At 47.2% G+C, this 21,100-nt stretch overlaps 1 protein-coding gene across 1 annotated transcript in view; it reads right to left on the reverse strand.

The window, feature by feature from the left end:
- Positions 1–21,100, reverse strand: part of LOC131260707 (afadin) — a 53,522-nt gene that overhangs the window by 24,808 nt on the left and 7,614 nt on the right. Inside the window, exons 2-6 of the mRNA XM_058262503.1 lie at positions 15,249–15,920; positions 14,376–14,484; positions 14,056–14,249; positions 13,521–13,964; positions 13,327–13,408 (exon numbers count right to left, since the gene is read on the reverse strand). Of these exons, the coding sequence (XP_058118486.1) occupies positions 13,327–13,408; positions 13,521–13,964; positions 14,056–14,249; positions 14,376–14,484; positions 15,249–15,368 (949 nt within the window). The 5' untranslated portion in view covers positions 15,369–15,920. The remainder of the gene's footprint in view (positions 1–13,326; positions 13,409–13,520; positions 13,965–14,055; positions 14,250–14,375; positions 14,485–15,248; positions 15,921–21,100) is intronic.

Consider the following 21,100-nt stretch of genomic DNA (forward strand, 5'->3'; position numbering starts at 1 on the left):
GTGGCTCCGCGTCACGCCGAGTGGCACTTTCAACCAAATGGTTTAAATATGCAAACCATGGCAGAACCCGGTAACCGTTCCGCAGTCCAATGGAAAAGATAAATATTCCGCGAATTATCGTTTCAAACCGTCGTGATCCGTTTTCGCAGAACATGCAGAATGATAAATGAATGCTGAAAAGGTCGCACTCGCGAGGGGTATTATTCCAAGTAGCCATCTGCAGTTTACCGTGAATAACGGATAAATGAGCGCACATTGATTTTTGGGGCGCATTTTAAGCTGCCATTTGCCCATTAATCTTGCTTCAATATAAACTAATTTTTCAATTTTTTCTCTTTTCTTTTCTGTGCAAAATTCTTTTTTGAATTACCATACTTAAAATACATAATTACATTCTATCTTATTTTGAACTTGAATAATTAATTATCGTTTGCATTTAAGACATCAGCTTTTCTTAATGATTCGTATGATGAAATTAAGAGGTAATTTTTATACATCGATTTAAAAATAGGAATTTTCAGATGACATCATAACAGTAGCAATATTTATTCCAACTGCAGCACATGATCTTCCAATAGCATCAGTTGATTTTATAACGCGATCATTTATATTATAACTTTTCAATTGAAATCAGAATCGTAGCAGTTGATATTATAATCCTCCTGGCAGGAGCAGCTTGAGCGAAGTACGCAACTAGCGACGTATAAACGTATATCGAAAGAATGATAGCCCAAGGTTGATCTACATAACAGGTGGGTTAATAACGAATGAAACTATTCGATTTCATTCAAACAAAAATCGTTTCAAAAATAAGTAAAAAAAAACTTGTTTAAAAATTCCTTTCGTTATCTAATGAAATTAAAGCGATTCATGCGAGATGAACCCACCTGATATGTTGAACTACCTTGGAGTCTCATTCGTGCGATATACGTTTATACTTTCTACTTACGTTACATACCACCTTTATAATGTCAACTGCTACGATTCTGATTTCAACTGACAAAGTTATAATAAACATGATTGCGTTATAATATCAACTGGCACTGTTGGAATATGATGTGCTACAGTTAGAAAAAATACTGCTACAGTTATCATTTGAAAAACCGTGAACAAAGTAGTTGAACATAGAAAGATACTAAAGAAGGCGAAATGATTTCCGCAGCCGAAGGTGCACACGCCAATCCGCGCCATACGGAACCGCATTTCCAGTCGTGTGTCAATTCAAGTTCGAACCGGAAGGAACGAAAAAAAAAAACAACCGGTACCATTATGTGGTTTGCACGTGATAAAGTATTATGCAAATAAGGGCTTACGTCAACGCGTGCGAATCGAATGCAAATCCTGCGGAAAAGGCAGAGGGGGGCAAACAAACAGCAACACACTTTTTCACATACTCGCCCCGGTTGGTCATTAATAAACCACCGAGCCAGCAAATGATTGGCGTGGCGAATGAAGCATGAAACCATTATAACGCCCACCAACTGCCCCTCCCCCACCCACCCCGTTAATCCAACAGGACCCGGTGGCCTCGTTTCCCGGGGCTGGCGGAAACGCATGGCCACGAAAAAAAGGGGCAGATGGAGTCATATGACGACACACACAGACGAGATGCACACCATGGTGCTGTATAGAGTACGCCCTGTTTCATTGCGTTATCGGTGGAATTAGATTTCCTGACACACACTGGCAGTGACACGCACCCTTTCTCTCTCGGCCAGGGCTCCCTCCCCCTCCCCCACCTGCTGCCTTCTCGTGGGCACTTGGGGTGTTCTAAAAGGGGGTGGGTGTTCCATTATCATTCGAATTCCCGAGTTCGCCCTTTCATCCCGTTCATTGTTGTGCCAGACACCACCACCGCAGCAACACCCCCCCGGGCCCGAATCCGTCAACTCCAGTCACCACTGTGGAAGAATGGCCCCGGCTCGGTGTGACAGAGAGGCACAGCACAGCACAGCAAACGTCAGGTTCCGTCACTGTTTGACCGGTTTCCGAAACCGACGCCATTAAGCGCTGGACGCGATCGATAAAACGCTCGTTCGACCGGCCCCGAGCGAGCTTCGGTGTTTTTGTCGCACACGCAGATTATTGTCGCCCCGGCAAATTTTGATTTTGACAGCGAGTAGAGGTAGTGAGACAAACGCGGCCTGCCTTAATTGAGTGATCGATTTGAAGGACGACCGCTTGCGAACGAACCTGAGCACTGACTCGGCGACACCCGCTCGGTCTCGGAGTAAATCCTGCGGTCACTGGCGACACTCGGTGTTGCGACACCCAGACACACACACACCCGGGGTGTTTAACGCATCCCTTAATCGACCGATCGAAACCCCGGAACGGTCGTGCCAAAGCCGTTACACCCCGGAACGGAAACAACAAACAGGCAGGAGCAGCACCATCCGCACGGGAAACCTGACACCGACTGCACCGGCCGGGAAAAAACGGACTGCCCCAGACCGCCACCGTTGATGTTTTGGCGGCCCGATCGTGACTGGCCCGAACCGAAAACTCGACCGCGCGGCTCGCCCTCCGGGGCTCACTCTCTCTTGTTCGCTCGTCCTGGGCGCCGCTGAGTTTATCGTCCCGGGTCGGGTTGAAACCCCGTTCGGGGCCATCGCCGCCGCCGGGGGTGGTGTGTTTGTTTGGAGAAAATGACTGCCCGAATAGGAACATATGTACTAACCCCATGTGCCCCACCCTCCACCCTGTGCTCCTCCAGCATGCTACCCCTTTTAATTCCGAACACCCCTAGAGAGGGAGGGAGGGAAAGTTCCTACGAGTGTGCTCCAGTATCCAGCGGTCCAGGGGTGGCAACTACTTCGAAAAGCCAACCGTGCGCTTTTATTCCCCCACCTCCCATCCACCCTCGCTAGCTCCTCTTATCTCGTGCGAGGATGGTTGTAAAAACACAGGGGAAGGAAGTATTGGAGTACCATTCCACTCTCACACCCACACACACACACACACAGAGCTCCGTTGGCTAGCTGGGAGGGTGGGAGGGCCTTTCCATCAACAACTACACCGACACCGAAGACGAGAATAGTAATCGACAACAAAAGAACGTTTCACTCGACTACGACAAAGCACCGATCCCCATGCTGCTGCCGGGCACCCTCACTCTCTCCTGAGACACACACACATTTGATACCACCAGTGTCACCCAAGAACTCAAGAACCTCAACTCGACGCTACCGCAAACTCGTCCTTTTGTCGAGTCGTTGTCTTGTCACCCGATCAAAAACCGCCCGGAGTCTCCGACCGAACTGTGCGGGGTGGAGGAAGCGCAAGGACGGCTGCGGGAGAGGTGTGTAGAGAGGACACAGGTCGAAGTGATAAAGAGGGGTAACAAACGCAAAATCGGACAGAGAGAGAGAAAAAGAGAGAGGGAGTGACAGAGAAAGAGAAAGCTCCTTTGAACCGACGCCGATGTAAGAATGATTAAGGAATTCAGGGAATTAAATTCGGATAAGTAATTTTTGGTAACTCATTTGGGGCCCATTACGACCCAACGGGACGAACCCAACCCCCCCCCCCCCCCGCCCCCTCCATCGCCCGTGTATGGACGAAATGGATGTGTGCTGTAATAGGGCAGGGTCATTATTACGCCACCGCCGACGCCGCCTTGTTGTTCCAGGCTTTTGCATGTTTTGCAATGCTTTTACAAAAGAACTTTTCCGAGAAGCCAGTACACCGATACGTCACCGTGGTGTTCGCGTGGCCTGTTTGCACATCAAACCCAAACCGAACCGAAACCAAAAGCTGCTGCTGCTGACGTTTCGAGGAACTTACTCTCGCCGGCATCGGTTGAGGGCGGTTTTGCGAAACGAGCAGCACAATCGGAACAGTTGGGGAGGGTGGGGAGGGTTAGGAGGTCCGCACTGGGAGTAGTGGGGAGCCTGGGAAGTCGTCGTCGTCGAGTTTCTTCGCTGCTTTTGCGCTGCGGGAAAACGTATGTTGCCGAAATTCTCGAGGAAAATTATCCTCCGGAAGTTCGGTGCGCAAGGAATATGTGCTGGCATGTGTATTGATCTTGTGTGAGGTTTGCCCTCGGCATGGCAACAACGCTTTTGATCACCGTCTAGTTCTTGTAACAAAGACTTCCTCCGTCGATGTACGTTTCCACCGAGAAACTGAGGGAATGAAAGCATTAAATCCCGCAATTACTCAAAAAAGGCAATCATCTTAAGCACCAAAACGCGGCGGAGGAACAAAAGCGAAACTACTACTTTTGATTGAGAAGGGACGAAACATTTTTCAATTTTCCTTTCGGACACCGGTGCGAAACGGAGAAGAAGCAGAGAAAACCCAGAAGAGCCGCGGTCCGGTTTACGTTGGCTGATTGATTGCGAGCTTGAAATAAGCCCGACCCGGAGCCGGACACAATACACGCCCCGGTAGTATTATCGATTGGTTGATAACCTACATTTCTCGACGTAATCCCGTGCCCTACCCTGCTCGGTGGCGCTTTTCCGAATGTCGCGACTGATCCCCAAAGGCGTATGATAAGCATTCGATTGGAAATGTGCGCAAACTAGTAAACAGTCCAGGAGTAGACGTTGGCCATCGATTACATTGTAAGAGAAGCAGAAAGGAACGGTAAACGGAATGGTTTTGTTTGGTATTGATTTTCCGGATAAGGTTTGATGCTGGCCAATATTTAAATCGAGTGCATTAAAACTGATCCATTTGTTTTATTTAATAAATTCAGGTTACGAAAACAGTCAAAGTTAGTTCTTGTTACTTTGTTCTCCATAAATCTTTCTTTGTCTCTAACACGAGTAGCATTCCTTACAGACTATTTGCCAAATCGAACCGACGAAAGAGAGGAACCACCATGTGGCTGTAACCAACCGTAAAACAATCGCACGACGACAAATCATATGCAATCATCAATGCTGTCAGGCTCAATTGGGGGAACACAAAAACATGTGGAATATTTGCCCGCTTTTCCTCTAACGATTTCGGACCGCAGCAAAAGGAATGCTTCCCCGGCGTACCGTACCGAATGTCCGTACCGGTACGTACGTAAATCGATAACGATCCAGGTAACATTCTCGAAGGCCGGGAGGACCTTTTCCTTCCTTCCCTTTTCTTCCCTTTCCCGGGGGCCAGTCCAGTCCCGAAACCGATAAGGAAGTCGTCATGTCGTCAACAAAAGCGTACTGCTCGGCCCCCGGAGGGACCGACGGAGCAAAAACTTGAGCCGAAGTTGAAGGAGAGCATACAAACACACACACATACACACACAAATATGTGCGCGTGACAGAGGAGGGCACACGGAACCGAGCGGCCGGAAAACTCGGATGGCAAGCGTGTGCATGATATGGTGACGTGGCTTGGCAATGGGGATTTGGGAGGGGGATGAGGAGGGGGGTTAGGTTGGTCCTCGGTATGAATATACATTCGAGTATGTATATTTTATTTCCACCTCGTTTGCCATGCATACGAATCGGTTTCGGAGTCAGACGAAATAAAGAAATGAAAAAAAAAAACGTCTGACAGTCAATCCCACAAACGGGATGATGATGTCTTGTGTCCCCCGCCGCCGTCTTCAGTGCGGGACGGCGAAAAACGGTGTGGGCGAGACCAATTTTGCAGCGCGGAACAACTTCTGCAACTAATCTCTGTGGCGTGGTAAAGTGTTTTGCAGCCACGAGCGAGCAGAACCAACCCGCAAAATATGCTGATGGGGCCGGTTTTTTCCCCTGCTGGCCAGAATATCCGAAAGCACAAGCACCCGGGAAAGTTCGCCAAAGGTGGCTGCTCATTTCACCCGATGCAAATAATCTACACTCCCAAAAGAAACGCAAAAAGAAGCACAACACCTGAAGGAGATGGAGCCGCCCGGTGACTCGTTGTAATGAATAATGAACGAGGCTGACTTGTGTCGTGCGTCAACATACGCCTTGGGGATGCTGCCGTGAGGCCACACGATGCAGCAGTCGGCGCCACCTCAAGCTCCCGCAAATGCTGGCCCAAGGGTTGTGGCGTATAATGAAATTGTTTGCACCTTTCCCACACAACACTGGCTGGGAGGAAAAGTTTCGGACACCAAACTATGCTACAAAAAGGCGGTTCGCATCCAGTGACCTCCACACGCTGTCCTTTTCTCGTCCTCCCCCTCGTCACGAAGGTCGATTAATGGCTCACACACGGCCCCGATTGGATGAAGGTTGTCCGGTGGTCGTGCTTACCACTTTCGAACGAAACTAACACAAAGAATCGGCCAAATCTTGCCCGTTTAACGACTGTTTAATGTTTGCTTATGTTTCCATTACCGGGGCTAAACTTCTACCGAGCGTCCAAGTGGGATTATTTGCCAATTTGGGAAACTTTGCGCAAAGGCGATAATAAGCGCTCCCCCACTCTTGATTAATGACATTGAGACGGTGGCAGGGCGCGGTGGGAGGATAAAATATTAAATACCCAGGAAACACTGCCCCTCCGGATGGTTGACTTTGAAGAAAACGCGATGCGTTCATTAAGAAATACTTTCGTTCCATGCCGAACAACGCTGTTCTTCATCGTTTGTTTTCAGGCAACTTTTTCTTCTTTTGTTTTTGATGCTTACAACGTAATTATATTTATTCATCATCACATTCCTGCACGATGCCCGCCCAAGTCATTAAAGCTAATTACTTGAACACGAAATTTTATGTAGCACCCAAAACCAAAAAAAAAAAGTGAAACAAAAGAGAGTCAAACGACCAAGTGCTTCTCCGGGCGCTCGCTTGAAGGACAGATTATAGGGCCGATGGTGCTTCAGCGCAAGATGACGACCGAAATTTCCACCCCCCCACACCCTCCCCTCGCGTAAGGTTTTCCATCAATAAATCAATCAATTATCTTCGGCGGAAAACTCCGGCCCGGAAACATCAAACGTTGAGTGGCCCATCATCATCGTCGTCGTGCTGCTGCTGCTGCTGCTGCTTTCTGAAAAGGGTAATTCACTTTGTCAGCAGCACAACAAACCAAGACCATACGCGCAGCATACGTGAGGAGGGGTTTGTGTGGGGGGTGAAGGGAAAGCGAAAATGTAGGCGATAAATTAGCACATACAAAAAACAAAAATGACGAAAATAAAAAAAAACATACACCGAAACAACCCGAGAGTGGAAAGCATCCGGGGCGCACGTAACTGCCTACCCGCCTGCCATTCTGCCAGGTACCGGTGAGGGGGGGTAGTGATGAAAATTTAATTTGGAAGCCAAACACCGGAATGGAAAATCGGGGCCCCCATCGTTAAGGTCGGTGGCGGCGGGGGGAGGGGCGCGTACAGGGGTTTGAGGGTAACGTAAATGCGCCGAGTTCCGAATTTTCAAGGATTCTACCGAAAGCTCCGTATAAAGCACCGGGCGCCTCCATCGCTCATGTGGAGAAGGTCAAAGAATCGGGTAAGTTTAGAGGGTGTATTATTTTTTCTTTCTTTTTCGCTCTAAGCAACCCCCGAAAACAACGATCAAGTGTTGCGGGGGGATGGCTAGCAGTGCTTTAATGTATTTCCCAGCGGTGAGCATGATGTTTTGTTTGCTCGAACCGTCCGAAAGGATGGCAAATCTGGGAAGTACGGGCGTAACGGACCTTCTGTTTTCCTCCACACTTGTAATGAGTTAAAAAAAAAGTGGTAAAGAGCAACACCAATGCACAAAGAAAACACCGTGTTGCCTTCCATTTTCTTCTCGACGCCACGAGGCAACATGAGCGAAGAAGGTGGTGGTGGTGGAGGAGAGAAATGGCGTAATAAAACCCCCCCGGGGGTGAACTGCAGGCGGCCCTGACGCATCTTCCTAACGTCGTCGTCCTCGTCTCCGTCGTGGTGGTTGTTGTTGCGTTCGGAGGACAAATGTGTCTCCGAAATCATTAAACGGAAAATGTAAAACGCCAACATGCCGCCGCACTCGACTCCACTTCACGCCTGTGCCGCGCTAAAAGCCGCCACCGCGCCACCGACCTCACCATTTGTCCCATCGTCCCACCGGGGCAGATGACTAGACGGAAGTGAACAGTGTATCAAACGCCCCCCTTACATGCTTTCTCTCTCGTTTTGTCCCGCCATCATCCCCACATCCAAAGCGACCGTGACGAGGTCCCGGGTGGTGGTCGCCCTGCTGCCACTGCACGGTTGGATGCTGGTTTATTAAGGCTTTTCTCCCGTGCGTGTGTGTGTGTCTGTTTGAGCTATTCGCTCTTTGACCTCCGCTGGGAAACAGCGTCAACATAGACCGACGGCGTCGCGTCGCCGTTTGGGACGTGAGGCACTTAAGAGACGGGAAGGGGAAGGAAGTGTGTTAGGGGTACGGGTCGGGCTCGAGCTTTGTTTGTTTATTACATCACGTTCGCTGCTTTCTCCGTGAGCCCGTGGCGACGAATGAGAGTGAGAGAAAAAAAAAGCAATGACAAGGACATTAGAGTTTGTTGAATGACTCCAAGAATGGAATGAAACACGAAATGAGATCCACAAAGAACAGGAAGATACGCTTCGGAGACAATCACGCTTGGAGAAGCGTCGACGTAAATCACCTTTTTTCCATTTCCATTGTTCTCCAGCTATCTACATTTCTCTGTATGTGTGTATGTGTTTTTTTTTTCTTTTCATTTTCAACAGCAAAGCAGCAAATGAGCGATTGCAGGATTCGGAACGCTGAATGTGGTAAATTCGGAAGGGCCGAGATAAATCACACTTACGTCGTATGCCCCAGTCCATCATGGTGCTGCCCCCTTCGTGCTACGACCTCCGGCCGTCGGTCTCGTGGTGGGATGTACGTCCTTTCGATGGTCGCCGCCGCTGGGAAACCCGTGCGGCATGTGAGCAGCTCCGCCAATGATACGCGCGCCCTTCGGAAAATCGCTAAACCCAGGCGAACGCACGGTCCGTTTGGGAAGTCGCGCAATTTTCTTTTCCTTATTACACTTGACTTTATGTGTGTTCCCGCCAAACTTGGACTAACAACTTTCACCCTCTCTCTCTCTCTCCTCGACGACGACGGCAAGGCACAGACCTCGGGCTTAATCACACCCGCGCGCACACACCCACAAACAAACTTTTCCACTCATTGGCGCGTGCGAAGGTCGAGAAAACTTTCGCCTACGCCACACAAACAAACACCCCAGTGTAGCCCGGCACAACCGGACGGCCGCTTCCGGCCGCTTGCCGCGCACACCCCCTCGTCCGGGTGAATATTATCACCGCCTAACTCCCGGTTGGTTCCGTTTCCCGATCACGATCCGGTTGTTGCTACCCTCGTCGGGGTGTTGTTATTGTTGCTGGTGCTGTTTGGCCGGTAACACTCACGTGTGAATATTTAATTTCCGATATGGTGCGTTTCCAAATGAGCTCTCGGGGGCGGCCCACTCGGGGAGGAAAATATTAAACGTTTGACGAGGCGAAAATTACGCACGGGGAAAGCAGCGTAAGCCTTTGTGCACGTGAAAAGCTACTAATCGCCCGTGGCAACCGCAATTCAACATTCGTTTTCGGAAATTGTATTCCACGTCAACAAGCGGGTTCGTTGGAAACTCGTTTGAAGTCTACGTTCTGTGTGTGTGTGTGCGATTTTTGTTATTTTTGCTCGACAATTTATATTGATTTCGTATCGAACCCGACGTCCAACTGTTGCCCGATGATGGGTTTTTCAAGTGCACCGTTCACGAAATATATCGCACCCGAGGGTTGAGGAGAGAAAAAAAAATACACACACAAATAAAACCCACACTTGCTGTGGTCCCGATTTACCATCACAAAGCCACCGCACAAACGAACGCGTTTAATCGAATTTAATATTGGATGCAGCAAGAGCATGCTCTCCGTTGATTGTTCCAGTCATCCGATCGAGTTCCACACGGGAATGTTCCACAACGGCAAACCGAGCCGGGAACAACGTCACGTCCCGATGGACCATTTTAATTGCCGTTTATTCTCAGCACACTCGAAGATGCACCGGGCGGCGGGCTTCCGGATACAAACTGCCTATTTTTAAAACGCAAGACTTCGCGCGCCGTAGGGCATTTGGCAGGAGGGACGACGCTTGGGTTTTTTTTTAGTTGAATTCACCAACACCAACAGTGCAGCAGGCACACGTACAAAGGCCCACGAAACACTCATAATGGGCGGGTAGAAGAAGATAACACCGAATGCGGTTTACTTTTGTTCCGGTTTGTGTTTTTTCCGTTACAACATTGAATCATCTCCGTTTCGGAAGGGCACGTTGGATTGGTTTCCTTCTTTTTGTACTGTACACACACACAAACAAACACTGCCTATTTCTCATGCCCCGTCCAGGAAGCGCATTCCTGGATCCCACAAAGGAATTCCCGTAGTAAATATTCCCTTTCCTTTTCGTCTCCGCCACAAACTCGTACTCGTACGCGGCAAAATTAAGGTTCCGAAGGGACGGGACAGGAATGTTTACTCTACGAAACGCACGTTCACAGCGGCCTACGACGGTCCGCACGGTTCAGGAGCATGTTGGTTACTGGCGGGCGTCACTGGTGTTGAAACCGTCGCCGAGCAAACGCCGCCCCGTGCGTACTGCTTGCGACACGACTACGGGCACGACTGGTGGCCGCAGCCGCAACGTATCGGTGCGCTACCGTGCCAGAAGACAGGCAGGCAAGCGTCAAACAGAGACTGCATGTACACACGCCGTGTCGCATCTTCGGTTCGGACACGCTCTCACGGGAGAACGCGTTCTCGGTCGGGAGTCCGGGAACGTTTTCCCCGGAGGGGGCTAGTGGGTGGTGGCTGTGCAATCGGAGCACGGAGAACGTTCAACGCCGGCTGTGTGTGGAATGATTCCGGGTTTTCCGTCCGACCGAAGGAATGCGCTTCCGGTGGAGGACGCTCTCCCGAAGGAGAGCTCGTTCTCTTCGTTTCGTGCTTTACGTTCGCTTCGCAACGGCATGCTCTGTCGGGTTGAACGTATGATTTGGCCACTTTTTTTGTCGTGGCTTTCCGGTGTATTATGATTGAAAGCGATCGGGGAAACTCTCTCGTTGGACGGTCAAACGTGGTCAATAATTTAGGACACCAAAAACCAAAACAAAATAGTACAGAGACGGAACTGGAAAGGTGCAGGCCAGTGAAGGAGGACGATTGTGGCTAGATAACGCGCTACTACTAAATAAGCACACAGCGCCTAAAGCCCACTCTCTCACTCGATTGGGTGTCTGCGGTAAGCCCTTGTGATACCCTCCCTCGCGGTCACTCCGTTGATAAACATTTCACGTGTCAAGTCGTATCGCATCAATCATAGGAATTTTTGGGACCGGTTGTTTTTTTTTTGGTCAAACAAAAGTGTAATATTTTCACATTACGGACGGCGGGACCGGAAATGGAAAATTGCGCTATAAATCAGCACTTACAAACGAAACATGGCAGAAACGTGGACACAAAAGAAGAAACTTGAACAATCTTATCTTTAAATGGATATAAATAGTGCCATGAAGTTTATGTGTTTCTAAGACGCTGGAGCTATTTAAACTTACAAGGTTATTCTCGAAACCTAAGTACCTAGATAACAATAGGTTTTGTCCGAGTGCTTAAACTTCTGCTTCATTACTTTTCATTCTCAAAACTAGAAAGGCAAGTGATTTTTTTTTCTAATGTAGTATTAAAAGTTCGCCAATATAAATACACTTTAAACCCAGGCGAAAAGCACGGTCGAGCCAAATAAACGAGTTTAATAAAACTGTTACTTTCCATATGCCACTCCAAACCTCAATCGTCTTATTATTCGCTATCAATAGATAAGCTAAACAAAGAAACGAGTCATATGCTCGCCATGATTACGTTGCCAGAGTAAGATAAGCAGGTGCATGCACGTGCGAAAGTTGTACCTCAAAAGGCAGGTGTTCACCTTGATTTCATAACATCGCGTATTGGACCTTCAATGGCAGAATGGCACAAGCAAATGCAGTGAAGAAAACCAGACGATCATTAGCGATAACACAACTTTCACAACACAAACACTAACACGGTCAAAGTGAAAACTATTTGAAACAAGTTTCCTCCAAGAAAGATCTAGTTTTGTATAAATTAATCGGTTATTCAGGAGGACAATCGCAAGGAAAAAAGAGCAGAAAATTTATGCAAATGTAATACATTATTTCCTGCAGTTCAAAAAAGCAAGAATAGAAATAGGTTTTAACTTATTTATTTTACACCGACACCCGTTTTAGCGCGGGTGAATTGTTCGGAGCTTTCTAATGCCAGCTTTCTCCGCCGAGATGGCGCTTCTTAACGTCTCGAAAGCTTTCAAATTTACTCGACGAGTATTGACTGCTCAGAAGAAATTTTCACTTTAAAGATTCCAGAATTCTAGTGTGATACTACAATTGCGATTTTGTAAAGTGGTTTAATGGTATGGTAGAATTTCGAATAATTCGAATAATTCTTTTTTAGATTTTCCAAATGGTCAGCCGAATCTTATTTGTTGATTAGTGTCGGTACTTCCCAATCACAATTATTTATGCTGTCCTTTAGCTAAATTGTGGAATAATCGTTTATTGCACGCATCTATACATTTAAGCTCCACAAAAGCCGATTCAACACAACCCCAACCCAACTGGTAGCTTGAATCCGATGGGTTCATTCATCAGAACATTTGGTTCCGCTTGAATTAGTATCAACAAAAGTCTACCCGCATTGTCCAATCGGCCGATCGAGTATATTTCGTGTCATTGTTGGCCAGCACGTGACTGTGGGTGGACCTAAATTCTGGGTTACAACATTGGCAGAACCTTCGCATTGAATGTACCGATGCGACAAACAAATATGTTCGACACCTTCACATGACAAATGCAAGCTTATTCCATTATTACCATGATAGGTGTAACACTTTAAACATTGAATGCTATAATGCAGGTTCGATGTTCGTGTGCTGAAGCGGTACATTTTCAAAAGCAGTATCGTGAGAAATAGGTCAACCGTTGACCTTGCGATCAATGTTGCCACCTAACCGTTGCATCACCAACGGAGTTGAATGATCAGTTGTTTTGATTTGTAAAACGATTTTACATTTCAGTTGAAACACTATTGAAAAAAAAACGTTTTCGTCTATTGTTCCGCAAGAATATTCCATCAACTTGAAATAAACCTTTCGTAAGTGATTTCCAAAACGATGCTTGATGATTTTCAGAGAAAATGGAAACGTTTCCATATGTCCTTCAATTTCCGTCCACAACCGACAAAAGGAGTGAAAGTGTGATTTGATCCCCATTTCCACGGAATGGAAACGTTTCAACAAGGTTGGATTATCCCCGCTTATAAACAGATCCGATTTCCCCCGTAGGAAATATCATTCTGCAAAGTTAAAGTGTTCCCACACTTACCCCTCGATGTTGGATGATTCATCAGAATCGAGAGTGGACACTCGTCGTCGTCAAGAATGTACTCCGAGCCATCGCTGTTAACCTACGAGATAAGAGAGATTGTAAGGGCTTGACCATCGTATTTTGTGTCCCTTATGAATAACGACATGTACTCCCCAAAGCTACGCTGGGGTTCGTTTCAACGCGACGTTTACCTGCACAAGACAGTAGTGGAGCGGATCCACTTTATCCATGCCGTACTTGGAAAGCATCTCCCGGACGACGGCCTGGGCGCAGTCCCGTATCGAGAGGAGCAGCGTTTTGTACGGCACGTCGCGGCACAGACTCTCGCCGTAAATCTTCAGCGTCCCGCCGGTGTCCGGTCCGCCGTCCCTCGACCGGAACTGCTGCAGTTTCTTCTCCAGCTTCTGCTGCCGGCGTCGCCGCATCACCGCTTCCGGATTAGAGATGGATCGTGTGAAGGACGTTTCCGGCAGCTCGGTATACAGCTTCTCCGCGACGTGGTTTTCCGAATCCGGTCCGCCCGCGCCGCCTCCCGACTGCAGTTTGTTCAGCTTTTCCTTTTTCTTCTGCTCTTTCTTTTCCCGCTTTGAGAGTTTCCGCTTAAAGCTGGGCTGGTCGGTGATGCTGTCGAGGGTCTGAAATTTTTCAGAAAAGAAAAATTGCATTAAAAAAATGAAACAACTTCCTATCCATCATTCCTCGGGTCCAAGGGTCCGAGCGACTCACATTTGTCTTTTGGGCGCAATTTTTCAACAGAAACCGTCCCTCACGGTCGTCGTTGTGCCAGTTGAGCTGCACGAGCAGTGGTTTCTCGTCCGGGTTCAGCTTCCGCTCCTCGCCGTTCGCATGGACCACGTACAGCGCGTAGTTCGGAAGGGACAGCATTCGCATATCGGGCCGGAATTTTTCTATCAACGTTTCTGCAAAGCGAAAAAAAGAGACACACAAACAAGTATCAGTAATGGGATGCCAGGTTCCATTTCCATTTCCGTTTCACCTTCCGGCCCGCCTCGCATCGGGGAAAAGGAAACCACTGGGAAACTCACCGATAACGTCGGAAACGGTGGCGTCGGAAGCGACACGAATACATTTTGTTGCTACCTTTTGGCCCTCGTCCTGAAAGTAAAATCGCATCACACCGTGGAACTCCAGATTCTGCGGAAGAACGATAGATAAACAGCGGAAGTGAGTGGTACCGTTGGAAAGATATTTTCGAACCGGTCGAAAGGAAATGTTATCGCTTAAGATAATTTTCCGGGAATCGTGTTATGTTTGTTTTTCGTTCGATCTGAACCGTATTCTATGAGCAGCAAGCACGAATTCGGCCCCTTATTTTGCCAGCCATGCGCAACTTATCAACAGCTCTGTAGTATGACTAATTCCAGTTGACATCGGTATCGCTGACCTGCCCGAAATGTTACGGAGACAACGCTCTGCGCAATGAATCATCCGTAGACTATTAATTGAAGTGAAACTACTAGCAGAACCTTCTCAGATCCATCTTTTTTGTTATTTCTATTAGCAATGGGACGTCGTTTTAATAATCTGAATCAAACGGAACAATCATAACAAAGATTCTAATCTTTTCGTTACTCTTTTGATTTAAAACGTACAACATGATTCGACTCTTTTAATAACCGTTAGGATTCAAATCTCTGAGACGACATTCACTTTTTTGGGATTCGACTCAGGGATTCGAGTTGAAAAAACTGTCCGAGAGCATTTAAATCTACTATTAAAGTTAACATCTATTATAAGCTTCGTTCTTTTCAACATTTTCAATATTTTCAACTCAAAATCCGTCGACCTGATGACTTGAATGATTCCTTTGCCTACCGAATCTCCCCTAAAGAATTCCGCACCTATCCTTATTTACGAATATACCAAATGCAGAGCATATCACAGCCTTAAATACCTACCTCATTGGGCTCGGAGAGCGCAAAAATATCCAACCGAACCGTGTTCCATTGCTGGATGACGGATCGGAGTGTTTCGCGATCAAACATGCGTTTCTCGTTCAGCGACATCGTCGTCGTCATCGATCGTTCCGCTTACGGGGGCTTGCGTACCGGAAATGGGGTGGCCGGTCACCTAGTCGACCAGACCACGTTTCAGTAGGGTTGGTGGTGGCAATGTTGCCGCCGGAGCGGCCACCACAACCCGACGACGAATCGGGCACGCGATAGACGGTCTCGCGCTGCTGTTAGACGTTGCCGTCTATCTGGTCTTGCTTGACTTGTGCGCGTCTTTACGCCGGCGGATGGTAACTCGAGACGGTGGTAATGCGAGCCGGCGAGTGTACTACAATTCGATACCTTTTCCTACTAGCCCTTTCGAGCAGCTCCCTTGAACCGATGTCGGCGGAATGTTTGTGTGAGTTTTTATTGGTTACGTTGCGTTCGACCGGGACGGGGCGGAACTGGAAGGTGGTAGATGAGATAATTGGATCCTTCTTTCTGGCGGTGAAAACTTCCTTTGCCGTCAGCACGCAACCGTCGGTTCAGCCGGCAACGTTCTTTCCGTACGAACGAACGGTGGAATGTCTCGCGCTTCCCTGCTGTCCTTCCTACGCGCGGTGCCGGTTGTGCTTTCTGCAACGAAAACAAACGGTATAAGGGAAAAAAAGGTTAAAACGGAGTAAAATTCTATCCATGCACATTGTGCACACAAGTGAGGTGCAGCTCGTGGCCGGCGAGCCTGAGCTTATGAACGTTCAGCCGAAGGTAATTGCTTTTATTAAGATCAATTAGAATCGAGGCAAAGGCGAAGCGTGCCACTCGGAGGGTACGGTTGTTGCACGGGATTTCTTACTTATTTTTCACAGGCAACGACAGACAGAGAAGATCGCAGCCTGCTGTGTGCAACTTATGGTGGGAGTTATTGATATTTACTTATGGGCCGATCTTCAACACCACGACCTGTGTTTGCTCTAGCGTCTGAAAATTTGTGACGGAAATTAAACCGACGAAACTGAACAAAAAAGAACGAACCGCTCGGGAGGAAAGAGTTCGGGCAAAGCAAAACAATCTCGTTGAAAAATACCGAGTAAAGAAAGCCATCACCCACCCGTATGATGGGGGAAATTGCCGTGAAGATTAGGGTCGGAAAAGCTTACGAGAGCCGGAGTTGAAAATGGGGACGTTCCTCCAGCCAGACATTCATTTCTCCCGGTGCAAAAAGCTTCTCTAAGTCTGCCCCTTTCGGGATTACGACGCGCCCGGCTAATGGCGAGAAAAACTGGCGGTTCAGAGAGTGCAATTATGTTTGGTGTTCTGATTCCTTTTCTTCCACGGCCCTCACCCATCTCGCATGGTCTTTGTGTTCTCGGAAAATTGCCCCGTACCAAGATAGCGAGCATAGGGAAAATTCCTTCGGGTCTACAAGGAGGCCCAGTTTTCCAAGAATGGGGAAGCAATTCCTCCGTGTACGCTGACAGTGATTCGTTTAGACGTGCCGGTAAAAATAAAGTTAAGTAAAAGCGACGTGAAAAGACCGTTGTGGCGATCGCCCGTGGTAACGTTGAAATGAATTCCCAGATGAGAGAATCCAATGGTGGTATATGAGTTGATCCATCCGTAGCTATTTCTTTTTTTTTCTTCCGTTTTATTAGCTTGACTCACACGACATTCGCTCATGCGGAACAGGGGTTCCGGCATGCAAAAAAGTTCTGGCAAACTTCCCACGACGGAACCGGCCTACCGTTTGTCTCTCCGGGCGAGACAAGTTTGTGCGTTAGAAAATACAGCCCTTAAATGACGTGTAAGCAGCGCAATGTCAATATTGAATTGCGTATTAGTCGACGGGGAAAGGTAAACGGTAGCCTCGAGTGGATTTTACTGTAGTTGAATTTTAATAACCATGTGGACCATCGTTTTGTCGTACGTGTGTGGGTGCAATGTGGGGAAGTAATTATCTTATCTGGTTTAAGTGATTTCCGTCGAGAGGAAGGGAAATATAAACACGTTTTAGCAAGGGACACAAAGTAATATGCAGCCATGAACCAAACGCTAAAGCTGAGATGGTTACTCAGCTGAACATAAACGCCCTTCGGAACTAGAGGTGGGCGTATAAGTAACGATGAGCGAATGAATATAATCTTACAAATAGATTGAAAGTTTTAAATCATCCTTAACAGGAAATCAAATCCTTAACAAGGAAAAAAGTCTCTATAGAAATTTTGAAACCCATTGAAACGTTGAGGTGTTCGAATTCTTCCTTGGAATTTAAATCTCTGGCGCAACCACTAACTTTTTAACCTAAACGTTCACTCTTTTGGAAATCGAATCTCTGTATAGGACCTATTTGTTAAACCATTTTAACGTCTCGAAATGCTAGACAAAAAAAAAGATTTAAAAAATCATTATGAATATTCACTCAATCCTTAAAGAGAGTTAGAATTCCCAACACTAGCTGAAACTAACAGCTTCCCGTAAAAAGCGACTAAACTATTGCATCATTGCGCTACGGTGTAATAAGACTCAGATTTATGGCTCATCTGATACGCCTTGACTTCTCCAACCGCTTCGGAGCCAAAAAGGTGATACAGCTCGCCCTGCAACCATTTAAAGCCTCCACATTTCCAGCTTGTTCCTCTCCTCTTCAGTGGCTTTTCTCAGTGCAAGCAGTCCGAAGTAGCGAATCATCTGAGCCATTTCACACGGCGAGCATACTCGACCATCCAGGCACTTCGGACAGATGACTCCCAGGTGTGGCGTTACACACTTGTCAAGAAACAGGTACACATCATTACTCGCAGCAGGTTAACCGTTAAAAAACCGCTCCCCCTGCGTCTCCATTCAAGCTTACCGTCACCAACACCAGCAATCCTTTCGAGCTCTGGCTGTAAAATGTAACCTTATGGCACTTATAGCTTAGCGTTCCCAAACGATCCAACCAAACCTCGACGTCGGATAGACAATGGCAAACGGTGAAACGGGGCGAATGCTTAATGATTCTAACCATATCGCCCCCTTACGGAGGAGCGCGAAGGTGCGCGCGCGTCTGGTATGTTTTGCACGAATTAAAAACAATTGACAGGAAAATATTGTTACGAACGCCGCGTGCTCCGACGCCGCGAGGGAGAAGGGCCCGGGCGTGCCGAAAATGGGGACATCTGCGAGGTGGTGAGCACGTGCAAGAATGTAAGAACACGAGGCCTGTAAAACCCTGCGGTGGGTACGTTTGTGTTCGTTGAATTTAAATGGGCTCCCATCGAGGAACGTACAATCCAATTAATGATCTTCCACGGTGGAACTTCTTCGATGATCATCTGCCACGAAGAAGTAGAAGAAATGCCAGCCGGAGCGTAATGACTTGCTTGCGAACCACTTGACTAAACTGGACAACTGGAGGGAGGATGAGCAAAGATTAGATGACACAGTAAGACGAACGAAAAAATGTGCCCGAATTCCATTAGCTAATTAATCCAATTAATTGCGAACCCCGAGTAAACAATTCTGCAGACATTTGACACCGGCGGCGTTCTTTTCCAGGAGCTCCGTTCGTTCCTCGACGTAGGGGAAAAAAAAACCTACGATCCTTTCGAGGAAAAGCCCACGATCCAAAATATAAGAAAAATGAACATTTGACTTCAGTACCATATCGATGTATGTGCAAATGAAATCTGTTTCTTCGTACCAAGAACAATCGGAAACTCATCAGAGGAAAGCCTCCGCGCTCAAAGCCGAGGCAATCACTGCCGCGGTAACGTAAGCATAGTGATTTTGTTTATTAGATCGATATGCGGCGTCTTTATTCTTCCCCCCTACAGTTTGTTTGCTCGCCCGGCGACAGCTACCACCTCGGAAGACTCCCTTAATTTATTATCTTTCGACGGAGCGTTACTCCCAACGCATCAACTCACCTGCGCACGGAGGGGGGTCCGTTCAGTCCGTGAACATAAAGCACCAGAGAGGGGGGGTGGAAATAGATAATGCTCAACCGCAACCACTTTTCACCCTCCGAATCCAAGGGAACGGACAAAGAAGGGACAAAGAATTTGATCGATAACAGCTCCTACCATTTGCATAGCTGCACGTACGCAAGGAAAGACACAACGGATCCACAAGAATGTCGGCACGAGAAGGAAGAAAGCTCACTGTTGGCATAACAAGTAATGCTAACATTTCGGTACACAATATCACTTCCAGTTCGAGAGCCAGTTTATCGAAGGGAGGGACCGTACAAATCTTCCTGGCATACCGATGAGCATCCCAATTTATGTCAGTCAAAACAATCAATAAAGCACATTTCATTTACATAGAAAAAAAATTAGGCACCAGTGCTAGTCCCCGATTGTTTATTAAAGGAATAATCATATCGACAGTGAAATTAATGTCGGTACTGGTGTCCCTTAAACTTAGGTAACAGAGTATATTAATCGTAGAAAATTGTATAAAAAAAACCCGAAGAAGCTGATTTGACAGTTGGATCAATTATCGTAAAGAAAAATTAGACAACATAAACACAAAACTACTCGAGGTCGGTTGACTGTTGTTGGGAAAAATAAAACAGGTTATATTCCCAACCCCGACTCAGGTACGATAAGAGTGATCCAAAGCATACTCACATTGGGTCCTATCCACACAATGTACGCCAAAGACCGCGAAAGCATACACCTTTTTCCCTCCCGTTCTCGGCGAACCGCAAACCCACAACAACAAAAAAAGGAAAAAGGTCGCTCGTGGTAAACCCTAAAAAAAACCCCTAAGAACTGTAAGTGTGAGAATTTTCAGCTCCACTGCACTTCCCAGCACCAGCTACCAACATCCGAGCGCGAATAGCTCGGGGAACAACTAACTTCCGAGCGAAGGGAAGGGTTTTCCGAAACCCGGTCACTTCCTGACTCGCTCGTACTATCGCCGCACTTCCGCCAGGGGACTGGAAAAAAAATGTGTAATGACAGTGAGTGAGTTTGGTGGCGACGCTGGCGACGATGCTGGACGTTGACCGAGGGAGAACGAAACCCGGAGAACCCTTCGGGAAACGTGGTCTCCCACCCCTAGGGCTCGGCGTTGGGCAGCACCTGTGGTCATTGAAGCGAGCCGTTTCTCAGAGGTATTTTCCGATTTTATGAAGGGTTTTTCTTTTCATCGTTTGCTACATTTGGTTCTCGGAAGCATGTTATTAAGGATAAGGCCATGACTTGCCGTTCGAATTTGAACACAATAAAAATAAGTTCAAACTAGTTAAGTTAATAAGCTATTCGTAGATCGTATCTACCCATCGTCATGCTAATCGCAAACTAACAAAGCACAACACGACATTGCTAATTAAGTTTGGTATGGAAACAAATTCAATTCATCTTCTTGTTGCACAATACCGATTTCACCGAAACCGTAGCTTCGGTTGAAAACCCCATGGGTTCATGAATTCATAATATTTGTTCAATCAAAACTCTCAACCTGAAACAACGTAGTTATGAATGTGATACACAAAGTTCCCCCAGGCGACGCACATCGAAAACTCCTACGCTTCGCAAACATTGACTCTAGAATTGGTCACCAATCGAACTGTAAGCCCGCAAACAACGTAGGAATCAATCAACGATTTTCCCAGAACTCATATTGCAGGGATGCAAGCATAAGATGGAAAAGTGTACCTTATTCTAGAGTGTTTGATCCAGTGCAGTAACGAGTGGGCGTGAAAAACATGGCCAACATTTCCATGAATGAATATCTCCATAGAGTATTCGAGTGGTTGTGCATCAAACCAGTATAATTAATTAACCAATGCTTCTATGAAAGTGGAAAACTATGTCTTCTAGCGAATG

The sequence above is a fragment of the Anopheles coustani genome, chromosome 3 (genome assembly GCF_943734705.1).
Source record: "Anopheles coustani chromosome 3, idAnoCousDA_361_x.2, whole genome shotgun sequence".
Classification (NCBI taxonomy): domain Eukaryota; kingdom Metazoa; phylum Arthropoda; class Insecta; order Diptera; family Culicidae; genus Anopheles; species Anopheles coustani.